Source organism: Tauraco erythrolophus, chromosome 16, assembly GCF_009769465.1.
Source record: "Tauraco erythrolophus isolate bTauEry1 chromosome 16, bTauEry1.pri, whole genome shotgun sequence".
Taxonomy (NCBI): Eukaryota; Metazoa; Chordata; class Aves; order Musophagiformes; family Musophagidae; genus Tauraco; species Tauraco erythrolophus.
This window is the reverse complement of record NC_141480.1, coordinates 1,224,236-1,248,841: the sequence shown is the minus strand read 5'-3', so window position 1 is coordinate 1,248,841 and position 24,606 is coordinate 1,224,236. Positions and strand designations below refer to the sequence as shown.

General features: G+C 53.0%; 1 protein-coding gene across 5 annotated transcripts in view; it reads left to right on the top strand.

The window, feature by feature from the left end:
• Nucleotides 1–24,606, top strand: part of ARHGAP26 (Rho GTPase activating protein 26) — a 141,568-nt gene that overhangs the window by 114,924 nt on the left and 2,038 nt on the right. For 2 of the 5 annotated variants that reach the window (XM_086621834.1, XM_086621832.1), the window contains 2 exons: nucleotides 18,700–18,810; nucleotides 21,492–21,583. In XM_086621834.1, the coding sequence (XP_086477960.1) occupies nucleotides 18,700–18,810; nucleotides 21,492–21,583 (203 nt within the window). Of the gene's footprint in view, nucleotides 1–6,126; nucleotides 6,165–13,800; nucleotides 14,490–18,699; nucleotides 18,811–21,491; nucleotides 21,584–24,606 lie in introns of those variants that run through there. The other 3 variants (XM_086621833.1, XM_086621836.1, XM_086621837.1) reach the window with 3 other exon arrangements.

Here is a 24,606-nt window from a genome sequence, read left to right as displayed (position 1 = left end):
CATTAATCTAAGGAAGAGAGGTTATTCCCATGTACTTTTTGATTTACAGGACCAGAATAAATCTTCATTAGGCATCCCAGTTAAAACTTGAACAACAGTTCTTCTTCCCTGCCCAAAAATGAGAGAAATTTCAAGTATTAATGTTTGTGCAGAACAGCCTCTGTCAGTGATTCTTGTTGGCCTGGGCTGAGCGGTGGGGCTGGCACGGAGGGTGACGGCACGTTGGAACAAACCACCGTGCTGCTGGCACCTTCTCCCATCGCCCCATCCCTGCCCTCTGCGCCGATCTCCCTCCTGATCCCAGACCTGTGTCTAACGGCGGACGGATCAGTGTGGCATCACCGATGTATCAAACAGCACCGCATGTGATTTTTTGCAGTAAACAATCTCTTAAAAGCGCAAACAGCTCCAGCAGTTACCAGCTGTGACACACGCGAGCGAAAGCGCGCGAGGAGGAGTAAATAGACCTTTAAATGCTGCTGGTTCCTTGCAGAATTTAAGTCACTTTTTCCGCTCTGAACAATAACCACGTAAACATGACAGAGCCTTATTCAGCACCTCCGCTCCCCGTACCCACACTGAATGCAGATTTCTGCAGCAAAAATAAATTGTTTAGTTTTGCTTTTCTGGGTTTTTTTTAGACTTTTGTGGAGTCGTCAGTAGTAGGAGGGATGTGAACTTTCCTGCACCCTGCCTCATTAGTCAAATTACTGTAAGAACAAATCCTTCTTGTTTCAGGAGCCGTGTCCCTGCCCTGCCAGCGGGAAGGTGAGCCAGGTGTGAAGGGCAGCAGAAGCTGGTGGTGGTTTCAGGGGAGGGTTTCTTGCTTTCTGGATGGCGTGTGAAGCTGGCAGCTGGAGTAAACTTCTTTTATTTATAGAAAGACCCCCCTGAAGGCACACAGAGAGCATGTCTGGGGAGTTACTTGCAGGCTGTGAAAGCCCGAGAGCTCTTCACAGCCATCTTCAGCTTCGGTTTCACTCGGCACCGCGTGGCTGCGGGACGGGGCCGCTTTATTCTCCGAGCAGAGCCTGATGAAAGCACAGCAGAGAGGTTACGTCTGCGAGCGCTCGAAGGAGCACGGCTCCCGTGGGCGACACGGTGGTCGTGCGGGCACCCCGACTCTCAGCCAGCTTAACTCCTGCAGTGGAACAAACCTGTCCTCAGGAGTGGATCTGTTTTCCTATAAAATAGTGCTTTGAAGCATTGATGAACTCGTGCAGTCCTGGCAAAGCTGAGCGTTCTCATGGCTGCAGTTAACCCGTCAGGGATGATCTCCATGTCTGTCAGCTGCTGTCACAAAATACTGGCATTTCTGCCTTTTTAGCTGAAGGTCTAGAAATGCTCAGCTACTTCTTTGTTTCATTTGGGGTTTTGTTACAGGTATTTGTCGTATGTTACGTTGGGTGTCCAGTTGGGTAGGTGGAGGTGGAGAGGCCAAGGCGGTGTGTCCTATGGGCAGCAGCAGCAGCAGGCTTGTCTCTGCCCTCTGTCCTGCCCTGGGATTTTGCATCCTAAAAGTAAATCCCGTCTTTATCACACTGGATTCAGCAGTAAGAGCCAGGACAGCAGCTGCTCAGCAGTGTTCAGTTTCAAGCGAGGAAAATGTCCGGTTGCAGCTGAAGTTACTAATTCCGACAGCGGTGTTAGATGAGCTGTGGGCGAAGTGGAACCAGCCGGTCTTGCAAGGGAGATGCTCGGTGGTCACCGCTGCGTTTTCCAGACCTTTAAAACGCGAACGAAGACGGTTAATAACAAACTGTTGCGCTCACCAGATAACATCTTGCTGACTTGGCAAAAAAGATTGGCCATCCGTGTCAGCGGAATGCTTCTGCTGGGTGTCAGAAGGAGCAAAACGAGGTCATCCCATGGGATGAAGAAGGGGGTATGGTGCCGGCGGGCTGCCAAGGCTCCGGTCTGCCCCGGGGGTCATGAGCCAGCGGCAGCGCAGGAGGGAGGAGGGGGTGCCTGCAGTCCAGTGGGTTATATATACATCCACAGTAACATCCATGTTAAATTACTCTTCCCTTTTTTCTCCCTCTTTCGTCACCCATTCCTGTCTTCTGCTGGGATTGTACAAGTAGTTCTGCCACTAACTGCAAAGCCCGTTAGCCTCGGGGTCTGAGCTTTGGGCTTATCCAGAACCACCGCTCTGCAAACAGCAGTACAGCCTTTCATTTTCCCATTTCCGATGTACAGGTCAAATTTGCACAGTTTAAAGTTCAGCTGTTTTTTCTCACTGGTACTGGCCACGTGCCAAAGGTGGGATCCCCCATCTGAGCTGAGATGTGTCCTCTCCAGATTCCGCATCCCTGGAGGCGACGCAGATGGAGCACGGGCAGGCTGCGTGTGCCGGGGGCACGGCTCCTGCTGCTCCCCCCCCCCAAATCCCGTGCGGAGCCCCGGAGCACAGCGTGCCGGAGGAGCGGATCGCATCCCGCCGGTCTCGGCAGCGGTCGTGCGCTCGAAGCCGTGCTCACCCCTGCTTGCCGATGGATGTGGGTAGGAGGAAAGGTGCACACGCAGCCGAGCCCCTTCCAGTTGTTTATTCCCCTTCTCCTTCCTAAAGCCCTCCCTGCTGTTTAACTGGTCACAGGTAACTGGTTTGAGAGCAGCTCTGCTCAGGCAGCTGCTGGTTCCCCTTGGCAGGGTGCGGTGAGTGCGGCAGTGCCGGGGTGTGGAGGAGCCTCCATGCACAGACCTGCTGGGGAATTTCAGAGCTTCTTTTTCCCACTGTGCTAGTGTTTCTTGGAGATCAGGCTTACAGGTCAGAGTATTTCTGAAATAATCCCTTCCCTGTTATCAAACGATGTAAGTGAGGTGCAGAACCGATGCACTTCATGATTTCGAGCTGTATTTTCCGTATCTAAGTCTGTTACTCATTTCAGAAGGATGAGTGAGGTTCAGGAGATAGGAACTCGGCAATGCTTTTAAAGGGAAAGAATTTATCTATAGCTTAATGTAAAACCATACAGAGGCCATCAGCCAGAGGCTCTGCCCTGCACACGGCCAGGGGAGCTGGTGAGCCCTCCATGCAGTGCTGATGAGGGACTGGGGCTCAGGGTGGGCTGGCAGAGGGTCCAACTGCCTCCCCCCTACCCCAGCTGAGCTGGACGGAGCAGGCAGGAGGGAGCAGGCAGCACCCGCTGCACTGCATCTGCCCATCCGTCCTCCATCCAGAGCGGTCATGGTGTGTCAGAAATGAGCCCTTAACCTGCCTGACCTCTTCAGTTCCTCTCCTTGTTGCTCACTTGCCCTTGCTTTGCAGAGACTTTCATGGCTTTCTTTTCTTTTGCTCGTGTTGTTTATATTCCTGAAGAATAATGGCAATTAGAGGTGCAGAAGGCGCAGGAGCTGGTCCCACCCTCATCCTGCCTTCCCGTCAGCCACTTTGGGAATGTCTCTCTGAAATGGCATCTCTGGGACTTCTGTTTAAGAAATTTTCTCATAAATCAAGTACTCCTGTCCCTGAGGAACCTGGATTCTTACCCACTCTCCCCCCACCTCAGTATTCAGCCCCACTTTTAATTTGGAAAAAGACCAGGAAAACGCACTGTTTTTTGGTATTGTCGTGTGTCGCTATAGAAATGGGGTAGTTTGTGCTCGAGGGGTCCTCTTCGCCCTGGTGGGAGAGCTGGTGCCCGCGAGAGTGTCCAAGGGGACAGCAGCCGGCAGGTTGGGGCTGCCAGCCTGCACGGGGGCTTCCCACCTTGCATCAAACTCTTAATGCCATCCTGGCGGTGCTTGCCATGGTAAAGACGTTTGCTTTCACTTTATCTTCATTTTGTGGTTCTCTCTGTTCACGCAAAATTGCAAAGAAAACCTCGTCGGCGCAGGGTGCCCGGATCCTCCCGTGGCGTAGGAACTGCCCGGTGCGTTTGGGGTAGGTAAAGTGGGACCATGAGGAAATAGGAACTTGATTAATTGCGAGGCTTTGGGCAAAACAAAGCTGTTTCTTCTTCCTTCCACCGCATTGTGGCCGGCTGGCCGGGAGCCACTGCGGCTCCACTGAAAGCCAAGAGCTGGGAGAGGCGTTGTCGGGGCCAGCGGCTCAGGGCCGGGGTTCCCCCGGGACCCTCCGCCACCACCACGGGTCCTCTGCTGCCCTTCGTCAGGTGGCTAAAGCCCTGAGCACCCGGCGTGTGCCTGGCACCGTTCGGGTGGCACACAGCGACCCACAGCCGGTGACCGCTCCGGGAGAAGCGTCTCGCCCCGGCGCCGCGCGGTGCAGCCGTGCAGAGCTCAGCCCAGAGCCCGAAGCGATGGGCTTTTGCCTAATCCGGGTTTTAATCGCGAAGGCCAGCCCCGAGGGGTGGGTCTGCTGACTGCCAAACAAAAAGTGGCATTTTTTAGGGATTAGGTAAAACCTTGTAATTATAGCTCCTCCAGAAAAGCCTTATCTAAATTTCTTTTTAAGATGAGCGGTTGTATGCTGGGACTGAGGGTTTCAAACTTGACATTTGTGGTCCCAGCGGAGTGCGATGTCCTGGGTGGGATGGCCGGGAGCTGGTGTGAGAGGTTCCCTGGGAAGTCCCCGACCCCAGGTCCCCAACCCCAGGGCCATTGCTACTGAAAGCTTTGCCTTCCACGCAGTGTCATGATACACAATTATTTCGTCTTCCCTCGATACGTCCTCGCACGGCTGGTCGGGGTTTGCATCTTTTCTGTCTCCTAAGAGAGCTGCTCGTGGGAACGGGGACGAGCCACGGGACACCCCTAAGAACAGATCTGCACGTGATTTTGTCTGGAGGGGCAGAGGATTCTCGGCCGTGAAACTGCCCTCAACAGCAGAAAGTCAACCGGTGGCATTTGGTGCAGATTGGGGTGAAGTTACCCCAAATGTAATTGTTTCCTGTCCCGTTTGGAGTCACAGGAAATATTAAAAGGTTACGAGAGCGAGACTGGGGACAGCACAGCAAAAATGAGGTGTCAGTTCTGCGCCAGGAAGAAAAATGAGTTTGCTGCAGAGGCTCACCAGGAGCGTGGCTGGAGGGGGGGCTGGGGCCGGGGGGACGGAGAGGGCCGAAGTTCTGCGGCGAAAGGGCGGCTGCTCCAGCGGCAGGGCGAGCATCGGCTCCGGGTACCTGCCAGAGATCCAGGGCGTTTCTGTGTGCCCCCCAGGCGGGGGGGGTTCGGCAGACATCTCCGGGGGTGCATTGCATTTTGTATTTTAGATGCGGGATTGGCTTTGTGCTCCGGAGAAGTAGAGAGTGTTTCCAGTTTAAAACAGAAACCCCCTATCTCCTAGTTTTCTTGTTTGAGAAAAGATCCTAAAATTCCCAGTCCGTGGCTTGGCTCGTTCCAGATGACATAATACCCAAAGTATCTTATGAGTTGGGTTTTTTTTGGTGCAGACTGTTACAAGGGTGTTGGTATGTTTGTTTATTTTAAAGTAGTTTTAACTTGGGAGTCCTAGATTGTGCCTGCCGTTAGAAAATGCCATAAACTTCAGTGATTCAAGGGTCTGGCAAACATCCTTAAACCCGTTTCATGAAAAACACAAGCAGCATACTCAGTGGAGTCCACAGATAAATATACTTGAGGCTTAGTTGCTGGTGGCATTGCATTTTAAAGCTTGCATAGATACACGTGTGTTTGTATATGTTTCATAATTCTTTCCTATGTTATGTTTAAATAGTCCTCGATTTATTTTCTAAGCATCTGTATGCTTCCATGAGATATTTTAAGATACGTGAAGAAGAGCCATGCTTGTGGGCCACAAGAGCAGTGATCTTGTTTTGGGAGGGCAGAGGGAAATCACAAACTCCCAGTTGAGGTGAGATATTTAAGGCGGTTTGGCCAAGAGGAACAGCCCCGCGCTGCAGGGACGCCGGCTCCCCCGGTGCCTCTGCTCAGCAGGCTCGTAGCTTTGGGCTCCCGGGAGGACAAGGCTGAGGGTGGATGGTTTATCTGTTTTTCTGCTGTGTGGGCTTCTCATATGCCCCGGAGATTGGCAGGACAACTTTGCAAAGCTTTAGCTCTTTCACTTTTTAGTTGGCTCTCGGTCTAGAAACTTTCCACAAATTGAACTTGAAAATTAAGCCAAATATTCTCATAAAACAAGTCTCCAGTTCTGTCGCTAACCCCATGTGAACTGGTATTCATACATCAAAATATTTCCTACAGGCTCATCCATTAAAACAAAGGTAATTTGTCAGGCTGAGAGCCCTTCTACTAATGGCATCCGGCGCCCATCTTCCTCTTCTCGGCAGCGATGAGTGATGTGGTGGCTTTGAACCTCCTGCTTTGGAGTTCCCGTGGGTGTGCTCCCCTGGGCGCTCTCGCCTGCGTGGGCGGGTGCAGACGGACGGACAGACGGATGGTCTCTATGGAGGCTCCGCGTCCCGGGCCATCCCGCAGCTCCTCCAGCCCGGCTCCCGCTGCCCGCAGCCCTTCCCAGTGCTGCCCCTCAGGAGATTCATCAGAAGTTTCTGCCTTTGAACAGCACGGCTCTGTGTGAGTGATTTGCTCTGGGAACATCTAAGGGTGCTTCTCGCAAACTGAATTAAATTACATCTCCCTCCAAGAGATCTGAAAAAGCACCTTAAACTTCAGTGGCACATATGCTTAAAAGACAGCTTTCTTGGAAGCCAGGAAAGAAAACACGGACATTGCACTTTCATTGCTTTCTTAATTCGTATAATTAGTGTGGAGATAGCAGCATAGCAGTATTGTCTTCAAAGAAACTGCCTCAGACAAATATTGACTAATGGAAATTTTACTTTCAAATAAAGCAGTATTTGAAAATGCATTAGGCCATTGTGGGGAAGTGGGTGCAGGAATCAAAGACGCTACAACAAAGCCTTCCCCGGGGCAGCAGCACAGCACTCTGCTTTGCCGTGAGCTGATGTGCAGATCTTGGACTCATCTTGATGAGCTCTTTGGGCAGCCTGGTGTAGTGGAGGGTGTCCCTGCCCACGGCAGGGGGGTTGGAACTGCATGATCTTGAAGGTCCCTTCCAACCCAAACCATTCTGTGATTCTATGATTCTTGCAGACCAGTCCTTTCTTTTTCCCTCTTCCCTATCCTGCCTGCCATCCCCCTTCTCCCCTTTGATTTCGGCCGAGCTGTGGGTCCCGGGGCGTGTTTGGCCCCGTGGCTGCCGTGCAGCACTCGCCCCAGCCCGCTTGGCCCCCGCATCCCGGCTCCGCTTCCAGCCCCGCTGCTCAGCCTGCAGCTGAGGTTTTCTTTTGGGCAGAATGTCTCAAGCGTGAGCCTAGCCAACATTTTTATTGGGACTGCTGAAAGCAAAATGATAGTAAATTAGGTCTTTCTGCCACCTATAAATGTCACCACAGTCAAAATATTTTAGAGAAACGGCCGAACGCGTTCTTTGGTTCCTCTTTCTGCAGGCAGATTTAATTCAAAATCAAGGATGTAGCCTAGACTCACCCTTGTAAAAGCCTTTTGACGAATGTGGGAGTGTTTTCTGAAGTCAGTGCTGGTTTCCAGCTGTACCACACAGGCACTGAAAATGCTGAAAACGTACCAAACCTCCCCGGTCGCCCAGCAGCTACGGCTGCCAGGGCCAGGAAGGGGCTGGGGCGGGCGGAGGAGGGCGCGTGAGCGGGGTTCAGATGGGGACCCCCTCCGCGGGGTGGCTGTCCTGAGGCCGGCCACCCCCTCCTCCTGCACGATCTGATTTCCCAGCAAAAAGCTGAGAATTTCCCCCGAAGGGGCGGGAGGAGAACAGGGCTGCTCGCTCACAAAGACATCCTGTCTCCCTCTGAAAGAAGATCCTGGTGCCTAATTAACTTCATAAATTAGCTGGAGCTGTAACGCCACCACTTTAACCCAAACTGGAGGTAACCCAATCTCCCCGCTCCTTTCTGCCGCCGCCAGGGATCCTGCCCGCCGATTAATTTGCCCATGCCCGCTTCCCGTCCAGCTGCACGCTGGCCGCGCACGAGCCGCTGTGCAGACACTGTTGACAGGGCTGTGCTAAGCTGGGAAATTATCAGCAGCATAAGAACCACCGCCAATTATTCGCCCGCCCCCGCGCCCTGGCATCGCTCCCCCCGTCGCCCGGCTCAGCCCCGCGGCTGCCGGCACCTGCCCGCGGTGGCAGCTGGGTTCGAAGGGACCCGCGGGCTTCCTGCGGCGAAGGTGTCCCGGCTGGGTTTGCCGGACAGCGGGAAAAGAAATCACGGGAGGAAGGACCAGTATTTCATCTTTTTTTGTTGTCTGCGCCGGCGCCTGGAAAAACACGGACGCACGCAGCTGCGTCCCATGCGGAGGGGAGGACAATCCCCTCCGGCTTCTGCCCACGCTGGGCTGATGGGGTGGGAGTGGGGGGAGAGGGGAGGGAGCCCCAGGCGTGGAACCGGAGCTGCCCGCTTTAAACAACCACCTGAACCTTGGGAGCTCCAAGGAGCAGGGAAGATGTATCCCCTCTTTCGGCACAGCCGGGATGCCTGTCCTTGGGCAGGCTGCCGCGCGGCGGAGGCGGGCGCAGGGGAGCTCCAGTGGCTGTCGGCCTTCGGCGTGCGCTGCACCCGCGTCGACCCCCGGGTAGCAGCAGGGACCTGCGCCCGCCTCGCTGGTGGCCCCGCTGGGCTTGGGAGGAGCGGCGCCTTCGTCGGGAGGGTTTGGGCAGGCACGTTCAGCTGAGCTTGGAGGCAGAGAGGTCTCTATGACAAAGCCCAAGGCTGAGCCTGAGCTGGTTGTTGAGGTCCACAGGGCAGCTGGGGCTCTTCCAGCCCATGCTGGTTTGCCCTTCAACCACTTCTTCAAATAACAACACCAAGGAATCATCTCTGTCCAATATAACTGTAGCTTTTAAGTGTGGCAGCCTAAGGTGGGACCTAAAATCGTGTGTCTTTCTGTGGCTTTAGTTAGGTTTGACCTGATAAAAAGTGTCTTTCAAGTCTCTTTCAAGAGCTGGGCTGTTCCACGTGTAACAGTGTAGTACTGATGTGGTGTGAGTGCCTGCAGTCTCCATCTGCAGAGGTTTCCCAGTCCTGGTGGATCGCCCCTTTCCAGCCTCACAGCCACCCCTGCTTGAGCAGGAGGTTGGGGCAGAGACCTCCTGGGGTCCTCCCTGAACACCACGGGGACTCTGGGCACAGCAGTGGGTGCAGCCCACGGGGAGACTTGGGAGAGCACATGAAACGTTGCAAATAGAAGTGAAAAAATAACCACCAACAACAAAAAAGTGAATCGAATGTATTAATCTTCACTGCATTTGATTGATGGGGAGAAAAGCTCCGTTTCCAGCTTGATTGCAGCAGAGGAATTGAACTTGGGCCAGTAAACGGGGAGGGTTGTCGTGCTCACACCTCCCAGCTGGGCTGTGCTGGGAGGGGATGTGCAACTGGGGGAGGAGGATTTTACTGACGAGAGCTGCTGAGGCAAAAATGTTATTACAAAGTTTGGGTTTTTCAAGTGAAAAAAGATGAGAAAAGAAAGAAGAGAACAGAAACGGAACCTCTTTTGATAAATATGATCAAATGGGATCGTTTCAGTATTGAAGTCTTTGGGTTTTGGAGTGAAATGTTCTCATCAGCTCTCTATAACTGGTGTTTGCAGAATGCTGCAGAGCAAAGCCGTGCAAGAACACACATACAAAAGGAAATCAGATCAAGTAAATGCAGAAAACTATTCTGCTGGGACTTTACTCACCCATTATTCTCAAATCACTTTTACAGGCCAAAATAATCGTTGTTTTTCCCAACGTGTATGACTTATGCGGGCAGGTGTTAGTCCTTTACACGGCGTGAAGAATATTTGCACCATACAAAAATAAGAGTTTTAGCTTGTGGTGCTGATGCAGGCTTGAATAAATGGTCTTTGTTTTTTGTTAGGATTTGAGTCTGGAAATGGCCTTCTATCAAATTATGTGAGGAAGATTACTTAGCCAGGAATGAATTTTTTACGGTGGGGAGTAGCTTTTCTCACCATTTCCAGAAATTACTTAAAAAGTAGAAGAAACCTTTCTTCCTTCAGAGAGCTGGCAGAGACAGCCGTGGGGGGGTTGCTGCTGCCCGTCCCGTACCAACTGACCTCCTTGGGTGTCTGCAGGACATTGCTTTTTCTTTTGGGCTCGTGTTAGAGTTGGAGAGCGTGTAGGGCAAAACGGGCAGCTCCAGGCAGCTCCCTCCATAGCTGCACTGTCCACTCATCCCCTTCTTGGCTCCCTGCAGCAGAACATCTCTGCCAGCAAAAGGGAGTTTTGGTTTTGGGATCTAAAGACTGATTCCCGTTGCCCCGAGCCCGAAGCCAGGCTGCTGGGGGCGATGGGGCGACGCGGGGCTGGTCTGTGGTGCAGGTCCTCCAGGAGCCTCAGGCAGAGGGCTGGGGAGTCCTGCCCTGGGCTCAGGGTGATGGTGGCTGGCAGCAGGGATGGCCTCGTTACATACTGGGCAGCTTTCCTGCGGCTCCGACTTCCCGTAGGCAGCCCCCAGCCGCGTGCGGCAGGTTTGAGCCGCGTACGGTTGGCAAACCCTGCTCGGCAGTGAAGCGGGGCTGCCCGGAGCACAGGATGTGTTTACCTCAAATATTTGATCCTACCAAACAACCCCCAGCTGATCTGGGGGCTGTGATCCCACAGGGACTTGAATTGCCTTCGTTTTCCAAGAATCCCATACGGTTGCTGGGGTGGCAGATGGGAGAGTTTTCTTTTCTGGGGGACGTGAGATGGCAGTGGATCAAATGCCAGAGAAGAATGAGAGATTTCTGGAGGACTGTTGAGTTCTCCTTAATTGTGAATACAATTTGTTGGTGACTAATGCATCCAGACTCACAGAATTACCTCATGTATTAGAAGCAGCAGCACGGTGGAAAAGATGTGACTAAGACACTGGCTCCTGATTTACCAACACTTCCCTCCTAAACTGTCGTTTGGCTTCCTACTGGCACATTACAACTTTTCTATTAATAATTAAGAGGTTTAATATGGTTTGAAAGCACTTGGTTCAAGGTACAATCTGCCAGCTTGATTTTTAGTCAGCTGAGAGCCTTTTGAGCAGAGGGGAAGCAGGGAGGAGGTTATTGATGGAGCAGAAAATACAGCTGCCAAGCAAACGGTGGAGCGAGGCAGAACATGCCGCATCCAGACCAGGTGCCGTGAAAGACCCAGAGACACGTTAGCGTGGACCCGTGGTCGCCTCTGCTCCACTGCCCTGCCCGTTCCTTCCTGCCTGTCCCGCTCCCAGCGCTGGCACGACGTTTCGGTGGGAGCGGTGGCGGGTGGGTTGGTAACGCGCTCGCGATAACGCGAATCGTCTGTCGTAAACGGGTTGTGCAGCTGCTAACGAGATGCTGTTCCGGCACGATGCTCCCATCGCCTGGATCCCACCCACCAGGGAGACACCTACACGCTGGTCACGCTGACGTACGCGCCAGCCCAGCGAGCTTCCTTTCCGCAGTGCCTCCAACGCTTACTCATGCTGAAAATCTCTGATTCTTTGCTTATTCACCCAGCCTTCCTCCAGCATTAACATCAGTCTCTCAGCTTCGTGCCAGAAGGCTACACCAAACCAGCAATGTCATTGCATCCTTTTGGAACATCAAGCATCATCTGTCTGTATTTGGAAATGGAAGTGTCTGTTAAGTGGGACAACAAAAACTCCAGCTCTCCTTCCCAAAGTCAGAACTCTTCCCATTCTCTCTTTTATTTAAGTGGAAAAGCTTTTAGATGGTTTATGAAATTAATAAAGCAGGGAAATATTTCTACGTATGGGAAATAAGCCAAGCAGCAAAGTGACAGGACAAACCAATGTGCTGGGTATCTTCAAGATTACAGAGACATGTCCATATTATTGAAAAGAAGATCCAGTAATCTGTGCTCATGGAGACAGAGGAACTAATAAACGAAGATGTGGGAGAGTCCATGCTGAAGAAGTTGAACTTCTTTGTTTGGTCAAGTGATGTTGACCACAGTGCCTTTTGGCTGCTTATTTCCCTAGGTATGTCGTTATCTTCCACCTGAATGATTATGCAGCAAGTTAACTCTTGAGAGAATAACACTGGAGAGAGTTTTAGCATCATTTTTCTTGCATTTGAAGTACCAAACAGAGGAAGAATCCTGCCGTTCTGAAGCCCTGTGAGCTAATGGTCACCTATAGGGTCATATGTGGTGCCATCACTAACCTGCCGTGCAGCCAGAGCCTGGAGAATTGCTTGCTGGAGCCCATCCATCTGCCCTCTGAGCTTTGCTAGGATGTGCAGCATTGCATGAACTTCATGAGCTTCTCAACCCAAGGCTGACTCCCATTTCATTTAGGCAACAGAGCCATGTCTGCTGGTGAGCTGCAATTTTGGCCTTGTGTTAGCAGAGTGTAAGTGCCCTGGCATTAAATTATGCTATAATGTTTTTTTCTGATTAGCTTTGAGAAGAGCCCTATGTTCTGCAGCTTTGTTTTATAGGAACAGATCAGGAGCTAAAGGGCTGGGTGATTCTTAATGTATTGTTATCAGCAGTAGTGTGGCCAGCAGGACCAGGGAAGGGATCGTCACCCCGTACTCAGCACTGGTGAGGCCGCACATCAAACACTGTGTTCAGTTTGGGGCCTTTCACTATGAGAAACATACAGAGGTGCTGGAGCGTGTCCAAAGAAGGGCTACGAAGCTGGTGAAGGGTCTGGAGCACAAGTCTTACGAGGAGCAGCTGAGGGAACTGGGGTTGTTCAGCCTGGAGAAAAGGAGGCTGAGGGGAGACCTTCTTGCTCTCTACAACTACCTGCAAGGAGGTCGTAGCAAGGTGGGGGTCAGTCTCTTCTCCCAAGTGACAAGCAATAGGACAAGAGGAAATGGCCTCAAGTTGCACCAGGGAAAGTTTAGATTGGATATTAGGAAAAATTTCTTCACTGGAAGGGTTGTCAAACACTGGAACAGGCTGCCCAGGTACGTGGTTGAGTCACCATCCCTGGTGGTATTTAAAAGATGTAGTACAGAATGTAGATGTGGTGCTTCAGGACATGGTTTAGTGGTGGACTTGGCAGTACTAGGTTAATGGTTGGACTTGATGATCTTCAAGGTCTCTTCCAACCTAAACTATGATTCTATGATTTTAATGCAGTCTGGTATTGATAATGTCAGAATGGGAATATTGTTATTTATTCTTGAGGTGATTTGATGAAAGGGCTTTAACTCATCAGTAGACTGTGCCCATTGATAGCTGTTAGATGTTCTGTGTCAGAAATAGCCCTGAGTTCCACAAAAATAAACAAGTTGTAAACATTTTTGAAGTGGAACTGATGTCCTCTCAGCCAGAAGAACAAAGCAGCAGCAGTTGTCTGGAAACCCTGCTGAGAATAACTCTTCAGACCTGCAAATGCCCTGAGGACTCGAGCTGTGCAAAGCGAGTGCCGGAGGCAGCCTGGGCAGGCAGGTGGCAGGGGGACTGGGACAAGACAGGTTATGAGAAGGGATTAGAAAAGAGATTTTTTAGCTACAGCAACTGGAAAGGAGACAAGTCTGGCAACAGGAGTTGCTGCTTTTTTCACGTGCTCAGGCAGCAAACGAGACATCAGAACGGGAAAGGCAGTGTGTGCTGCAGGCCGGGATGTGATGGGACATCCTCCCGCTCCCTGCTCTTTCCAGGGCATTCCTACCTCCTCGCCGGGCCGTGGGTCACGGCCGCTGCCGTCGAGGGGCCCGGACGGACCAGCAGGAAAGGCGAGAACCTCGGGACACGTTGGACTGTGGACTCGTGGAGTTCCCGCTGCTGCTTCTGTTGGGGAAGAGTCCGTACCCGCCCCTGAAAACTCTAATTTTAGCCACTTCTTTGTTTCCTGCTTCTGGTGTTTTGGGTTCTTAGCATTTTTTTCTCTGTTTTGTTTCCCACTGTGCACCCAACAGGAAGAGCCCCTCGCAAAGTCCTCCAGAGTAAGAAGAAGGAAAAAAAAAAGGTCCAGATGACATTTGCTTTCTGCAGGCAGGACTGAAAGCAGGCAGCAGCCAACATTTCCCCAAAGCCTCTCACCACCTCTGCTCTTTCCACGAGAAACAGAAAGGAAATTGGATCCTACAAGAAAACCGTTTTTCCAAAATGCCAGAGACCTCAGCATAGTGCGTTTGCTCGCGTACGCTGACTTCTCCAGTGAGACAAGGCTGAGATCCTGCAATGGCATAGCTCAGGAAGGTGACACTGGAGCAGTATCTTTGAAAATAAATACCTGTGTTTCATGGCAGGGAGATGAACCCTTGGTGTGCATCGTAGCCCCGCGGTCTGGAGGTGCTGGTGGGGCCAGCTCGGGCAGGGTCCTGAGAAGTCCATTGGTTCTTCTTGAGGAAACGTGCTGGAAGACTGGCAGAGCAGCAGTAGCTTGGTCATCGTAGGACCACGTTCATCTCTCCTGTGAGCAACCTGGCTGAAACAGGACGGCCTTCGTGCTTCAAAATCCACATTCTGTCATTAGTTAATAGTTGTCTCGGTTGTTTCGGTGGGCACACAGAGTGTTTTCTTTGCCACCGAGGATCCAAAGACACCAAAATCCTGCTTCTTAGAGAGAGGCCGGCACGAGTGCCGGCTCCTGCTGTAAGGCTGTTCTACTACAGCGTCGCAGAAATAGCTCTCTTCTCCGAGGACCGCACTGATTGCGTTACGCTCTGTAATTAGTGTAGCAGACCGCGCAGTTGGTGGAGCGTTGACAGAGCTGACTTTACGAGTAGCGAGAGCTGCATTCTTTTCAAATGATTTCATCTCAAAAAGTGCATTGGGAATTTCTAGTCCCGGAGCCCTGCGCGGTCGGCTTGTTCTTCCATCGTGCAGTGAGGAGGACCAGGGTCGGTGGCGGAGACGGTGGCCATCCGGCGATGCAGGCACACCGTCGCTGGCACACCCAGCGAGATGCCCTCTGGCACCCAGAGCCCGCTGCCCGCAGAGAAGGTGGGAGCTACGGCAGGAGGGCTGGTGGGTGTCGGTGGCCACTCTCAAGGGGGACAAGCCCAGCCACATTTTGGTCACCAGCTCATCGCCCTCTCCAAGGTTCGCCTTGACTGTAGGCCAAGCTGCTCTTTGATAAGGGCAATGCTGTGCCATTTGTTTGCTCTCTCCCACCCCAGTGTGGGCCCTTTGTGGTCCATTAGATACTGCTGCCTGCTGGATTTCTAATCGATGAGAAGATGGGCTTATGGCTAGAAGTGTCTAAGCTGTCTTAGGACTCATCCTGCCCTGCAGATGGTTCAGTGGAAAGGAACCTTGCTGGAGCTGGGGGCTGGAGGCCGAGAGGTCTGCTTCCCAAGGTAACGCTCCTTGCCTACAGAAAATCCAGGTAACGTGCATCTTGGTGAAGGGCTTTTTGAGATCACCAGGATGGAGGAGCCTACATGAATGATGAGAGGCCACAGTAAGACGAAAGGCACACCTAGCAGGTCCTCTGCTTTCCAGGTGATAAACCCATGCATTCGTGTTCCATTTGCAGTGCAGACATGTACTGTCTTGGAGGCTCGCTATAGTAGCTTGGCTGTGTAGAGGCAGAGAAGATTGCATACAGGTATTACAACCAACGGGCTCTGGCTTCCAAACTACTGGTTCTTCTTGCAGAACTAACAGTGAAGGAAATGTTCCAGTTCCTGCTGCTCGGAGGAGAGCACTCTCCAGGTCTTCAAATGCATCTAACGTGCTCTGTCCATTAGAGGGCAGATGTATGCTTGGGCACGGATAAAATTAAACAAAATTACCTGCCCTGTGTGCTATATAGCTTGTTGCGTTAAGGGAAGGTAGGACATCATCACAAATGACCAGACAACTGCACCTGCTGGAAAGAAAAAGAAGACTCAAGAACTGGTGCTTCAAGGGTTAATTTCTGCAATTTGGGCTAACTTGGTGGTCTTTATAACACCTCCTTCTGTTTAAAGTTGGAAATAGATTTAATATATGGTAAGTACCAATGTCTAACAGATTTGTTAAAGACTGAGTAATACAGGTAATTTCTTGGTTTCCAAAAGACTGTCAATTCTCATGATAGAAAAATGCAAAAATACTGTTTTAAAATAGTGACAGTTATTAGGAGAACGCGTTGAGGATTTGTTAATGGTCTGTCTGCCTGTGAACGTTCCCAGTTCTACAGCTCTCCTGTGAAAGGTGTGACGTGCTGCTGTATCTCATTTCTGTATGCATATAATCCTCTGACGTAATAAAGGTATTGCCCGGAACCGCGCAGGGACATCATCAGTTTCTGTTGCATCCAGTGACGCAGCTTCTGCGAGGAGTAGAGAAGCCAAGAGTTTGGCCTTAAGCAGATATGGACCTCAGAGAGGAGTTCAGGCCAACAGTTTAACCTTCTTTAGTGTCCTCTAGGTGCCATTGCGGTGGGGATATTTATGACATGGACACTTTTGCCCTGGAAATTGGACCAAATCCACAGACCTATCCTTTCAGTTTTGAGTTGTGCCCACCAGAGAATGCCAGGGAGCACCAGCTGCCAGCTTCGCTTGCGGGCACGTGGTAGGGCACACAGGAACCACTGGTGAGAGTCACTGCCGAGGGTCACTGGCCTCTCCGCAAGTGCTGGTGGAAGATCCAAAAACCCAGAGATGAGCCTGGTGCAGGCGAGGAAGGCTCCAGGGTGTTGGTGGCACAGATTCATGAGCTGGAGGGAAGCTGGTGTGTCAGGAGCCATATTTTAGTTTTAAGGTGCTAAATTGTGACTCGAACTGAAGGGAAGAAAATTACAAGAAACAAAACACAAAATTTGAGATTAATTGTTAATCTTACCTGGAGACCTTCTTGGATATTGGAGGAGGTTGATTCTGTTTCTTTTAAATAATAGAGACTGAGGTTTTACATTCAGCTTGAATTTATATTCTCTTCTCTGTTAAAATATGAAACATTTCATTCTGGGCTTAAGGAGCGGAAGCCGGGGGCTGAAACAGTGAACTTCTGCTGTTGTGATCCAATAGGTATTGAATGCTCGGGGGTTGGCCCATTTCCCTTTGTACAGGGAATTCATCGTCGTATTAAAGGTTTCAAAGCAGCTGCCCGCACTTTGTCCCACTGCGTGTGCGCTGGTGCTGCCCATTTTGTCTGGTTTGGAGGGGAGGGGGTTGCTTTTGTCCTTTTTGGATGTTGAGGTTCTTTTCCACGTTGGCTTCTGGCCTGAGCCATGCTCCTCAGGAGGCTTCTCCTCGAGTCTGGAGGAGGCACATCACTGCCCATCGCACGGGAACAAGACAAAACCTGGGTTAAACATATCCAAAAAATGTTTTTATAATCCCAGACAGGTATTTGAAATGAATTATATTTACAGCCTGGAGCTGAGAGGGAGGGCTGTGACCACCTTTCCCTCCACTTCGGGACTTACTCTGGTGCTGTCAGAAAGCAGCTCAGCAACTTCATCCCGTTCCCCTCGGAGGAGTGCCAGTTCCCCGAGACGAGGGAGGAGAGATGAAGCGATGGCCCCTGGCATGCCATTGGTCTTGGTGCAGCCCTTTCCCTTCCTTCAACATCTGTTTGATCTGATGGGACCCATCAGCTGCTGTTACTGCATGCTCTGGAGCCTTCCTTCCCCTATCCCTTCCCCTCCCTCTCCCTCCGGAGCCCCCAGCTCAGGGATGGGGATGAGGATGGAGATGGGATGGGGGTCACACCCTACTCCACCCCATCACGGACCCGTGTGATCAAAGGTATCATCCCTCCCTCAGGAAGAAAATGTAAATCATGATACTTTTACAAAACTTCTTGTTTTTACAGAGGTGTTTGCAGTGTGGAGAGGTTCTTCTGGTGTTTTATCAGGGGTGGAGTTTATAATCTGAATTAGAGAATAGAGATGAGTTGATAAGCATAGAAACGGTAGAAGATGAATCAGACTCAAACTGATGTTTTAGTACAACAGTTGCTTTTTGATGAGCCTGAGAATGACCTAAATCAAACCGTTTTGAAGGAACCAAACACTTCTCGCTTGACATCTGCATGCAGTTACTACTTCAGTAACTTGATTCAACTTCAGTCGACGGCAGCAGGTTAAAAGCGAGGAATCAAGAGCAGTTTGCATGAGGGGCAAAGAGTTCTTCAGTGTGAAACGCAGAAAACCAATCCGTGACATTTTTATAGCGCTGGTTGTGTAAGCGCGGCGGGGTCCCTGGAGCACTGGGTGCCTTGATGGGCACCATCAGCGTGACTGGTTGGGGCCCCCAGCACAGCCTGCGGGTGCTGCTGACCCTCGTGGGGCAGTGCGGGCTGGAGATTTGCTCCTGCTCGTTGTCTTCAGATGGGTGATAGCATGGAAACACCAGCCCCATCTGGCTCCATCCCGTAAGGAATGAGCTCCTGTGGGTTCGCAGCCTCCGGACCCCTTTGGGCAGACAGCAGGGAGGTGGTCGTGGCCGGGCGCCGGGGAGCGGGGCCCAGACTGACACCGCAACAGTCAGGGGGATGGAGGCTGCTCGGAGGCATCGTTGGTGTCCAGAAATGCCATCAACTATTTCTGGCAGCAGTGGAGGATGTAAAACGAGGCAGGTAAGTGGCTGGGCTGCCAGCAGCAGCGAGCGAGACAGCCCTCAGCACCCAGGGTGTCGGGCTCACTGGACGGGGTGATGGAGCAGGGGTTAATTGGAAGATCCAGCTCTTGTTGTCCAGAGAAATGCAGATCTGGCCTTGAAACATTTCCCAAGGCCTTGGCGCTTCATTTCGTGGCTGTGTCTCATGCTCTGAGTATTCCCAAGGCACTCGCTATCGTCGGATGTCGTCTGACTGTCTCTGGTTGCTGTTTGTTTCTGTGGTTGCACGTTGATAAGGTATCTGGTTATGTCTTGCAGCCCTCAGAATCCAAGCCCAACGTCACCCCTCTCACCGTCCTGGCCCATGTTCTCCGCACCATCAAGCCCTATGCCCACCTCGTCCACGTCCAGCGACTCATCCCCCATCAGGTCTGTTGCAGAATTCGCTTTGCTTTTTGTTGCTTTTTGCTACTTTCTGTTTAATTTACTCGGTTTCCCCCACTTCACTTCCCTTTTCCCTTTGCATCCTGCTCAAACTCCCCCAATGCAGCTATCTGCACTCAGCAAGAGAGGAGCTTTCAAACGTCCCCTGCCCCAGAGAGACCCTTTGAATCCCCCCTCGAGCCCCCGGCCCCGTGGCCGGGTGAGCGGGGACCAGTGCTCGCAGGTCACGCTCGCTGGTGGTTTCTGTGGTTTTGCGCAGCCGTTTCAGCTCCCGCGTTCGCTTTACGCCTCTCCGCACCAGGTAAGACGTGTGGAGTAACAAGCCTTTGTCAAATGCTGTGATCCCTCATTTTCCAGCCCCTTCCCTTTTCTTATCTGGAATCTAAGGAGGGCGAAGGACACGGTGGGACACAGACAGTTGCCCGCTGTGAGCCCGTGTCTCAGGCGCTGGGGCGTTGCTGCAGTAAATCCATCCTGAAAGTCACAGACGGACCACCAGAAGGCTTCCAGGGGGACCTCGGAGCAGCAGGTCAGCCCTGGGCTGCGGGGTGCTGCTGGCTGCGGCGCGGCAGGAGCGGGCGCTGCCGGGGATGCCGTGGCTTTTGGCACTGGAGGCGCAGCCGTGCCGTGAGCACACCGCGGGCGGCCGTTGGCACCTGCGCTGCGGGTACCGGGGGATGCTCCCACGGGGGCAGCGGCAGCTCTGCCCTGTGGATGATCCATCTGGTCTGCAGAGCCGTCCTGGGAGGGGATTTATCTCCTCTGAGCCCATCCCTGGCACAGCGGGGCACAAGGCTGTTGCCATCCGCAGCAGGGCGCAGCTCCCAGCCCCTCGGCGGGCGCGGGCGCAGGGCCGGGGCAGCAATCCCTTCTCTCAGGGAGACGTGTCAAACCTGTTTGTCCGTGACAGGCACAGACGAAGCTCTTCCCCCACCCCGACAGCCGTACCACTGCCCGTGCCACGGCTGCCTCCTCGGCACGGTTGTTTATTTGGTTTGCTGCGCGTCTGCAAAGGCTGACAGTGGCGTGATACCACCCCGGCAGCCTGCCTGCTCCGGGGCAGAGAGGCTTATCGTCCCCGAAACCACACAAGGGCAGATGGGTGAAACTCCTGAGTGCTTTGCTGGCCTCGTGCCATGCTTGGAGGCAGCAACCTAACGTGAGTGATCACCAGGGTCCAGCGTTTCGGTCCCTGGAAGCCCCGCGGGGCTCTGACGGGCACAGCCGCAGCCCGGAGAGCAGCCGGTGGGCTGGGGACGCCGGGCTGCAGAGGTCGTTTTTTGGGGAGAAAAAGAACAACTTGAATAATTCAAGGTAGTAAGCCCAAGAATACCTTTTGTTTTTCATCTGACAGTCTCCTCTGGCACCATGCATGAGCGGTGCTTCCCCGGCAGTGAAGGACCCTCTCTGGAGCAGGAGGAGTGTTTGCTCGTCCTGGTTTTTAAGGGTTTGGCAGCTGCTCGTGTCAGGCAGCTGGAATTTGGAGAGGAGAGACCTCCGCTTCGGGGCTTTCTTCACAGCAAAACCAAAACCATTCACAGCTTCCCTGGTTTGTGGTTTCGGTGTGAAGGTTGAACTGCTTTTGCCACGAGGTGAAAGCGTGCGGCTTCCCCGGGCTCCCTCCGAGAGAATTCAGAGTAAGTTCCAGTCCTTGGAAAGGTAGAAGTCGGTGAAACCGCTGATCTGAGCAGTGGTGATGCCTCGTTCCTTGTCCCAGCAGCTCCCGGGGGCTCTTCCATCACTTTGCTGAGCCGCGTGCTGCAGGTTCACACTGGCCCCGTCACCGTGGCCCGGCGGTGTCCCAGCCTCCCACCAGCCTGGCTCGATCCCAGGCCCGGAAAGGGTGGGTGGGGGGCTCCGGGCGCAGGGGACAGCTCTGCGTGCCTGTGCTTCACTGGTGGGGTCCCAAGGTCCTTCGTTTTCTCCCTGCGTCTGCCAGCAATTTGCTCCGTTCCTGGCTCTGCTCTAATTCCCTCCCCCGCAGCGTGGGCACGCTGACACTTCCCCAGCAAAATCTAATGGTTGTTAAATCTTTTTTATCTTCAGGTACAGTCTCTAAAGAAGCGCAGCAAATTCTTCACAGACCTACTTGTTTTTCTGTTTTGAAATACCCTTCCCCAAGTGCTAATTCTTCCTTGCGAAATTCTCCCCGTGGTTGCAGCTGCTCTTGGAGAGCGACGGGTTTGGCAACGAGCGGGGCCAGTGGACAGCGGGTCGCTGCCGGCACCTGCTGCCCGCCTTCGCTCCGCGCCGGCCCTCCCATCGGTTACGGCCCTTCGGAGACTCACAAACCATTCCCAGCTCCCCGCTGTACCTCTCCCTTCCAGCGCCTGGAGCTCTCCCGGGGACTCCTGGCTGGGGGCTGCCCGCTGTGTGGGCACCAGCCATGGGCTCTGGTCCCGGTGGTGCCAGCTGGGCTCGGACTGGGATTAGCAGCATGGTGAAAACAGGGGATTCGTCCCAGAGAGCCTTCAGCCTCCTCTGGCATCTTCCTCACTCTTCCCCTGAGCAGCATAACCTTGGAGCCTTGTAGAGGGGCAGAGGTCCTTGGACCCCTCTTCAACACGCGGCACCGACGTGGACCCCGCTTCTGCACAGTGCGGAGGGGAGCGCTGTTGTGCATGAGTAGAGTGTTTTTTATGCCAATAAATGCATTTTTTTTGCAGCTCACCGCTGCGGAAAGCCCGAGCTTTGTACGCCTGTAAAGCAGAACACGACTCGGAGCTCTCCTTCACGGCGGGCACCGTGTTTGATAACGGTGAGTCCTTGACCTGGGGGGAGGGCATGGGGCAGTGCCGGGCACCGAGCGGGAGTTGGGGGAGATGGGCTCATTTTTGAGTGTGATGGTCAGGTGGCAGTTCCCGGCATGTCGGGAAAGCAGGATCAGGAGAGCTGCGCCCAGTGCCATAGGAGTTGTGCTTGCTCTGTGCCCAGTGCTGTAGGAGCCGTGCTTGCTCCCTGCCCGGTGCTGGGCTTCCCCAGAGCTGAGCCCGGAGCAGAGTTTGCTGCAGAGCAAGAGCAGAGCGTGGTGGGAGGGTGGGGAATGTACTGGGGGTGTTTGTAACATCAAATTAGGTTCCTTCTAATAACCGTGACATCGCCTTTGCTGGCAGCCACCCACCTCGCCTGCCAGGGACGTGGTGCCGGAAGCGGTGCCGAGTGCTGCCATCAGCCAGGGCGGTGGGTGGGCAGGAGACTTCCCCTTCACTTCAAAAGGAACGCTCTTCTTCTGTAACAGCATCTCTCGTTCCGTGTGCCGTACGCGGGAGCTGCCCTGAGCCGGCGTCAGCAGCAGTGCAGCTAAAGCTGCAGAGAAGGACACTTGGCTGTTAGTTATTGCACAAATTACTGGTTCTCTTCCTGTGACCTGGGGAATGATTTGGACTCTCAATTCACAGGTTTCCTTTCAGACCTCTGTTTGAGGACTGTCTCGTTTCCACCTCTAGAAATCCCATGAAAGAAGAAAGCAGAAATACTTGAAACACAGCCCTTAAACCCGGGGGGTGCCTTGCCTTATTTTTGTATCCATGCTGAAAACAGCTGATCAACCAGCCCTCTTTAGTGCCGGTGTGAAAACTGCCTTTCCAAGATCCTGATTTATTTCATCCTAAGGGAGACGTGTCAAACAGGAGGGATGAATAGGTGGGATTCCCCTCCTCTCCCCCGGAGCACAGCGCAGGACATCACTCTGGCCCTGATGTCCACTTTGCCACCTCCAGCCTGGGTCAGTGGGTGCCGCTCCACGTCCTGCTCATCCCATGCCCGTGGTGCCCAAGCCACCAGGCTGGGGTGACGGGTGTTTTGGCCCCTGCAGTGGAAGCGGCGGCTCATCTGCAGGGCACGAGGCGAGGGCACACATGGGTGACCGCATGCGCCTGGGTCAGAGCCGTGTGCTGGCGGGTCGCTAAGGGAGGGAGCAGCCTGGCACGGAGGGCGTGCAGAGGTTCTCCAGGCTACGCTCGGAAGTACAAAGTGCAGGCTCTGATCCAAAGCAGAAAATAAAAGGAAGACGTTCGGTGGGGCACGGTGTCACCTTTGTGCCGTGCTACGTCGACGGCAGGCAGTGGAGCGGTGCCCGGCGCTGACCCCGGCTGCTGCACTGTTTGCTGTCCTGGCAGCTGCCCAGCGCTCCAGCTGGTCACTGAAGTTATCCAAGACCTTGGCAGCACACATGCCCCGGCCCTTCACCGCGGCACTGTGCGGCACGCCACCTGTGCCACGGCAGACACGGCGAGGTGCCCGCGGTGGGACGGCGCAGCCCCCGCGTGCCTGCGTGGTGCCATGTACCCCCTGCCCTGGGTATGGACCATAACCTAAACGTAAGGGGGGAAGTGGTGAGCGAGGGGCTGGCACCAGCGTTTACCATATCCAGAGCCAGTCCTCAATGGTTTTCCGGGTAGGAGAGATTAGTTTCCAAGTATCAGCACCAGAAATATTCTGTGCAGTTGCCGTAGCGCTTCATGCAGCAGATGGAAAAGTAACGTGTCCGTTTTTCCTGTGGGCACTGCGAGCTGGAATCGATGAGCCCTGGTTAGTCAGAGTTTTGGAGTTGGTGTTAATGAACGCAGACTTTCTGTTTCCTGCAGCAAGGGAAAGAGACTGCGCCCCGTGGAATTAGGCAGCTCTGGGTTAGATGTAATCCCAGTGTAAAGAGAAGACTTGTTACTACTTTCCAAGTAGTTCTTGGCTTTCATATGTTAAGTGTTGTCTTTTGGGAAACCGCTACCACATGCACTGGTTTTGCCCTGGGATGTACATGAGAAAATAGCAGAAGGGAGAAGAGGATGAATACATGTGAATTAAAGAAAATACTTTTCCTAAGCGGCTCCATAGATATCCTGTAAATAAACATGGTCTCCCCTTTGAGAGCCCGTGGGAATTAGAGCAGCTAGGAGGGAACAAGTTTGAATTACATACATCGTGTTTGCTAGATAAAAATCGATGGATTATTCAAGGGAAAAAACACAGCGTGTTCCAACCTCTTTGCAGCGTAGCCGAGGCTCGCGTTGGCTGGGGGAAGCGAGTTAGAACAGCATTGCTGGGTGGAAGTGTTCTTGTGATGAAGGGGTTTTAGAAAAGCCGGTGAAAGCAAATGGATCTTGGAACTGCTCAGAGACAGGCTCGAGTTTGACTTCACGGCTCCCTGAGCTTGCACGTGGCAGAGCAGCATCTCGGTCCGACTGGGCAGTTGGGGCAGCGCTGCCCATGCTGAGTGGCATCCACGCGGGAAAAAACGCCGTGTGTTGAGAGGTCTCTTTGAACTCCGTCGCCTTGTTCCTTTTGGTTACACGAACCTGGATTTTCCAGCAGATCTCGTGCACTTGGTAGTCACGTGCCCTTGTTGTGATGCGAAACGGGAGGGATGTGCTGGGTCTGGGGAGGGCGAGAGTCTCGGCTCGGGAAGGGGCTGCTCCTTGTGTTCCTAACGAGCAATCGCCCCGGAAATGGGAAACTCCATATCCTGGAGCAAGAGGCCCCCACCTGAGCTGCTGCTGACAGATACTGAAGTTCAATGCTACGTAAGGACAGTCGTGTTCCATTTGTGCTCTCATTCTGGGATGGAGAATGGCATTGTCCTCCCGATGTGCCCGCGCGCTGTCTGGCGCTGCCTGCACAGAAATAAATGGCTGTCTTTGGGACAGAAGGGATTGTTTTAAGGCAAAAAACGAAGCTGGAATTCACGTGGCTTTCGGTTAAAGCACTTTCCCAGCCCGTTTGCTGAGACCAGAGGGCTGAAGACACAGACACAAGCACCCCCCATTTACGATTTCTTTTCTCTTG